This window comes from Portunus trituberculatus, chromosome 15 (assembly GCF_017591435.1).
Source record: "Portunus trituberculatus isolate SZX2019 chromosome 15, ASM1759143v1, whole genome shotgun sequence".
Lineage (NCBI taxonomy): Eukaryota > Metazoa > Arthropoda > Malacostraca > Decapoda > Portunidae > Portunus > Portunus trituberculatus.
In genome coordinates this window covers 18,191,186-18,198,074 of record NC_059269.1, presented here as the reverse complement: position 1 = coordinate 18,198,074, position 6,889 = coordinate 18,191,186, and the positions used below count along the sequence as shown (strand labels likewise).

The 6,889-nt window shown below is 37.0% G+C and overlaps 1 protein-coding gene across 1 annotated transcript; it reads left to right on the top strand.

Annotated features, from left to right (window-relative positions):
* Positions 1-1,910: 1,910 nt before the first annotated feature.
* LOC123504022 (protein kintoun-like) lies at positions 1,911-6,889 on the top strand. Its single transcript, XM_045254234.1, has 2 exons — positions 1,911-3,586; positions 3,763-6,889. Exons 1-2 carry the CDS (start codon positions 1,976-1,978, stop codon positions 4,681-4,683), a joined length of 2,532 nt encoding a protein of 843 aa, XP_045110169.1. The 5' UTR covers positions 1,911-1,975; the 3' UTR covers positions 4,684-6,889.

Genomic DNA, 6,889 nt, shown 5'->3' with positions numbered 1-6,889 from the left:
ATTTCTTTATCCTTGAGTGGTAAGTTTTTTTTTCCGGCGGTGATATATATATATATATATATATATATATATATATATATATATATATATATATATATATATATATATATATATATATATATATATATATATATATATATATATATATATATATATATATATATATATATATATATATATATATATATATATATATATATATATATATATATATATATATATATATATATATATATATCGGCGTTTCCGTAATATATCGTCAGTCAGTCAGTCATTTATAGAATTCAAAACTGAATACATATGTATATTAATAATTTGACTTTATTTTTATCGTCAGATTTGCCACATAAGTGATTAGCCAGTTCTCAAGTTATATATATATATATATATATATATATATATATATATATATATATATATATATATATATATATATATATATATATATATATATATATATATATATATATATATATATATATATATATATATATATATATATATAATGTCGAAATCTGTGACTAAAGCCATTAAAGCAACCTTGTAAAACTACGGAACTTCAATCAAAGCATTTTGAATGAATTATTTGAAGTGTGGCACAGAGATGTTTCAGAATGTGGATCAATGTCTTTAGCGCAGAGAGAGACAGAGAGAGAGAGAGTTTTACGCAGCCCTAGTCAACGTGGCGCTCGGTGAATGGAAGTGCGTGGCGTTACAACTGCGGGATAGATTAGGCCTAAAACCGCGGCACCTTCCAACTGTTTGCGCTGAGTAGTTCTGGAAAAGACAGGAACTTGCCAGGCAAAGGCTTTTACATACACGTGTCAGAATGTCTGAATAACATAGAAAATGCAGTATTTTCCTCAATGCTTGGTATAGATTATAATTAATGGTCATAAGAGCAAAGAATGTTGTACAGTGCATCGAATAAAGAGAAAAACTGGACGAGTATAGAGACGTTCAGAGACAGGATTGAATGAGTGTTCTTCATGTGACCTCTGAACACTATGTAGATATATATCTCTCATTAGATGTAATTTATTTATTTTTTCTTTATTTTTTCGTCACCCATCCACTTTTCTTATTTCAGTTTATCTTATAACAATTTACTTGCACTTTCCTTACATCCATATCAGTTAGCGGTCTACTCTTTGTAGGTTTACTCAAAATATACTATCAATACAACATACTACAGTAGGTAGACCAGCAATCCCACACAGATGTTCCATTACACACTCATACGCACATAACTTATATTCTTAACCCGAAAGGCCTCTAATGGAAATGATAAACGTCATAATATTCTCCTTGGCAGACAAAAAAGTGCTATATGGTGTTCGTTCTCCGTGACCCACAGTTGCTATGCCGCGGGGCTTTAACTGTGGGAGCAAGTTCGGCTTCGCTAGACACCTCAGTCGATGCTTAGTTACATGTTTCAATGAGCTGTAAAAAGTCCATCAATACCAGCATAAACAAGCCCAAGACTCACAATCGTCCTCGAGATGGATGCCGTATCGAATGGTTAAGGACATACTATGTAACCTAGATATCCTGTACCGAATACGTGCCATGCCGGTCTCCTACTGTTTTTTAAAGCCCTATCCACGCAGGCATTTTCTCTTGCTGTCACTGCCCATAATTCCATGATTGCTATGCTTGTTTTCTTTCAGGTTTTGGTGGTGTGGTAAACATGCAACTTATCATGTGATGATAAAACGCCTGCCCTACGCATTATGTCGCTTCTACTAATCAATTAAAAGAGAGAACCTTATCAACTACCATTAATGCAGTGACATTTTTCTCAATGGTACTATGATTGTAGCTTTATATCGTCTTACACATCCATATGTACTCGCTCTCCCTCCTTGCTTAGTTATTACGCAAATTTTTACCTCTATTGCTTCCTTCCACTGTGGCTACTACGCCACTTGAGCGCCGGCGAGACTTGGCATCTGCTTGTTGACTTCCCACAAACATGGCTTCACTTACTGCAGAGACCCTCCTCGATGGGATTTCAAATGAAGATTGCACCCTGTTAGCGAAATCCTTCAAGGACAAAAAGTTCCGCCAACTCTTGTGTGACTACGCTAAAGAAGTGAATGATCCAGAGAACCGAAAACAATATGAGGAAGAAGTGATAGAGTTTGAAAAGGAACGTGGGGTGGAAGCTGTCTTCATTCACCCGAGTCCGGGATTCGCCTTAACACTGAGAGGCGATGACGATGATGGTGTGGGGTTTGTCAATATATGCAGCAGTGATGTGGTGCAGAAACCGGATCTGCAGGCAGTGAGTGGTGGGGGTAAAAAGTGCCATAAATGGTCCCTGCCGCATGCTATTGCTAAGCCACGGCGCGAGGCTGTGCATGACCACCGGGACAGGTCAAGGAAACCAACAGCGGTGTATGATGTCGTGTTTCATCCCGAAGCCCTTCAGCTGGCCTTCCACTCGCCTGTCATAAAGCAAAGCTTGATCGACACGGCCCTGGATAGCCTCAGGAAACATTACAGTGTAAAAGTTGGCAAGGTAGAGGAAGTGAAGGAGAAACAATACATAGGCATGCCTGCCCAGTCCATCATAAAACGCCATGTGGATAAGAAACATTTCCAGGCTGATGAGCAAAAGAGTGCATACAAAGATCACAGGACTAACATTATTGGTAATTCATTTGTTAATGTAAGTGAAGAGAAAATTAGTGAAGAATCAAATTTTGTTGAACCAAAGTACAAGCTTAAGTATGTAAGGAAAATGGACATTCAAGATTATTCAGTGCAATTAATACCCCAGTGCAACCAGCCATGGCAGCCACAGGCCCTGGAACTTGAAGTGAACCTGCCACAGGTCTCCCGGGCATCACAATTGAACTGTGATATTCAGCAGCAGTCTGTTCTCCTCACAACAGAATCTGAACCCAAGTACAAATTGAAGCTCCCCCTCAGGTATCCCATCGATGAGGATCAGAGCACTGCTAAGTTTGATGTGTCAACACAGAAACTGACACTGAATCTGGCTGTGGTTCCATCAAACAAGAACAGTGATAAGCTTGTTTCACACAGTCAGTCTCCTCCATCAGACTCTGGCATTGAGTGTGAGCTTGACTTGAGGACTAATGGTGATAGTGATAATGTATCGGAAGAGTCAGTGTCATCCCAGGATGATGGTGCTAAGGATGTGGAAGAAGTTACTGGTGCAGAGGAGGAAGATAATGTGTTTGAGCCATCATCAGCAGAGCATAAGTTGACACTAGCACCAAATTATTCTGTTCAACAAAATAAAGAGAGCATGATCATTTCTCTGTATTGTGGAAATGTTCTTCCCAGCAGTATGAAAGTTGAACAAGTTGACAATTTGTATGCTGGAATTGAATTTTCCTGCATTGGGGGAGGTCAGACCTTGCTTCATTACAGCCTTAAGGTTGATGTCAGCCCTCATAAGATTGCTGCTTCTGGCCTGAGTCACAAGGAGGAGGAGGGGAAAGTGGTGCTAATGGTCAAGAAGGCTGTGAAAGAGTTTTGGGAGACTTGCAAGATTGGACATGGAGACGTCATGACCACCATTAATCTACCCATCACTGAAGAAAAACCAAAGGTAATCTGCAATACAAATTTTGGATATGATGTATTATAATTTTAGTATTGGGTGAATCGATGTTGTATAGAATTATTGAAAGTTTAAATGTACGTATTATTAATTACTACCATATAAATTTATTTTGAAAATTTTTTATTTAACCAGAACTCGAAACTTTGTATTTTGCATTACAGAATGAGTCAACTGAAGGAAAGCAAGATAGCCCCAAGAGTTGTGCTTGCCCCCCTCGATCACCTCGGATGGCTCGGACAGTCAGCATGTGTGAAACTGAAGCCAGCCATCCATTTCGGCTTCGAGGACCCACCTGCTCTTGGCCTCGAGGGATCTTGAAGCACCGTGTCCGTTCCTTGAGTGAATCCCAGGTGGGCAACTTACCTTCCCCAGGTCTCTTAGGGCCCACAAGTTCTTCACTTGACCTTGAAGTATTTGAAAGCAAGTCAAGATATGATGATGAGGAGGGAGAAGAGAGTGTTGAAGAGAGTGTTGCCTCAAGCCTGGGGGAGAAGAAGAGTGTTCGCTTCAATGAGGTTGTATCTCGGCAGCTTTTCCGGTCCAACTCCTCCATTTTGGGTCAACGGGCCAAAAACCAACGCAAAGCCTTAAGGAAGCGCAAGTCTCAGGCACGTAGGGAGTCTGAAAGTGAGAAAGATGCTGGCATAAACACATCTTCTGGTGATAGTGACCTCACCACTGATGCTGCCACTGATGATGACACTGATGCTACTAACTCCAACACAACAGAAGTGGATGTAGACAGTGATGCTAACAATCCTAAGGACAGCAGCAATATTAATAGCTGTGATGATGTACTGCAATTTCTGAAGACAGGGAAAAAGAATAAGAATATGTACAAGTCAACTAAGCATAATAATAATAATAATAATAATAATAATAATAGTGATGACAATAGTAATAATAATTCAGGTAAAAGTGATCTTGCCAGTGAAAAAACAAATAAAGAAGAAGAAGAGGAGGACAACAGTGATTTCATCATCAAAACAAGTAAAAAGAAGAAGAGGAAAAACAGGAAAAACAAGATGCCTAGTTTTGAGCCCTCTAACACCCTTATTTTCCAGCTGGACATGGACAAATGAACAATAGGAGGGAGAACACCTTTGCAGCTTTCATTTGCTGCCTAAGGGACATAGGTACATTGGCGACTTATGGAAGATGATGTGCACTTACACATTATGATGAAATGCTTATCTACTCCTTCAGGGGAAAATGTCACGTCAGTGCAAAAGAGCTATGTGAATTATTCAGACTACTTCAGAAACATTAACTGTTGTATCCTTACTTCAGAAACATTAACTATTGTATCCTTATGTACTTTTTTGTCACTATTTTTTAAGAGCATTGTTATTAAACCTGTGTGATTGTTCCATATACATGCCAAATTTATACTCTAAAATTATGTTCCTTATGTCTGGTAAATTGAAAGTACAAAACTTGAGTTTTCTAAATTTGAATATGATGCATGTTGAGAATCTTAGATCCAAATGAAACATGGATTCTATTCAGGTGTTACTGTGATAGTAACCTTTTTCCTGGTCTTGTACTATCACCTGTGTTACACCTCAGACAGCCACCTTTCTTACAAGACCTACACTGAACCTGGCTAAATCTTCAGGGTTTTAAGAACCATTCTATTCTCTTATGACCATGAAAATTTAGCCAGTGCAGTGTTTGCCCACACTAGCAAACTGTCTTAAGTGTAACAGATGCTAGCACAAGACCAGGAGGGAAAGAAGCTTTCTTTATATGTATGTTGTCACATCTCTACAACTTATCTTTTCTGTTTGAAATTGTTTCACATTTTCTCATACAGTGTATGTGATTACAGTAGATAGACAGATAGATAATGCAAATATATATATAAAGTAGCAGAAAGACAGTCAGATATAATTAGATATACAGGATGTGGAATAAGTAACCCCTTTTTCTTTATTTTTTTGTTTCTATGTATGAATTTATACATTGACGATCAATTAATTAGCTATCATGATCATAATACCACCAGACTTCTTTTTTAGTTTCAAACCAAAAAGAATTCCTGAATTATAACAAGTGTGTTCAGAAAAATTTTCTGTAATTACCTTGGGAATGTGTCAAAAAGTTTGTAAAAGTGCTCCTGGGATTGTATTGAACAATTTAACATTGATGCTTTTTGTGCATTACTTGTTATTAAATGTTTTGTTTTAACTGCTGTAATACATTACTTTCATTTCAAAACTACTATAGTCAATTTATGTTCAATACAATTACTTATACTGCACCCTGTATGTTAATATTGTTTAAATTTTCAACACTTTAGATCTAGGATTCTCAACTTGCATCTTTCCTGTCTGCTGCAGACAAAAGTCTCTTTATTAGGTCAGCATTGGGTAGAAATTTTGTAGTTGTGCCTTTTGAAGGTTTTCATATTCAGAAGTGTTTCAGATTTTCACCAGTATAGATGAATCGGTATTGGCTGGATATTCAGAGCTCAATAATGTTAGTTGTGCAACCTTTAACCTTATGTTGCTTACACCAGTATATCTCCCAGTGATTGATTCCTGTGATTTAGTTTTGAAGGTGATATAAGTTAATGAGGCTCATTCTAGCCATAAAGACTGGAAGTGAGTACTAATAGGCCATTCTGTAAGGGTGACTTCTTGTTATAAGTTATTTAAAACATGCTTTATAATGTTCAGAGGTGTTGGAAGGAATTCATTGGATTTGTAGCACCAAGTGAACAACTGACTGTATAACACTAAGGGTGTTATGGTTATGTTTATATTGGGTGAATAACCTGAAGCATGGAAAACAAGGGCATCATGTTAGATTTCTTGAAAATTTGTTCTCTGAAAATGTAAGTTTGTCTTCATAAGGATTTTGTACTAATTTTTTTCCTATTTTTGTAAAGTCTGCTGCTTAATTTTGAGAGTATGTCTTAAGACATGTTTAATTGTTTAGTGATTGTTAAACCATCATGATATTATTTTTTACATAATTGAAGGCTCACATGTTTCTTAGGCAATCACATAGTTTAACTAAAGTGGTAGAAAAGTGAAATTTGAGGACAAAGTATTAGCCTCACTTTGGTGTTTTCAGTAGCAGATGCACAGTAACATGAATGTCAAAGATGGGTTACTAAGAGTACAAGATTAGTACAGACCTTCACTAGATCATGATTGCTACTTTGTCTTATGTGGTGCATTGTATTCACTAAATGCTAATAGGAAGTAGACCTTTTCAACATTTCATTATATTCAAGGTAATATTGCTATATAATGCAAAATTAAATCAATATATTACCAA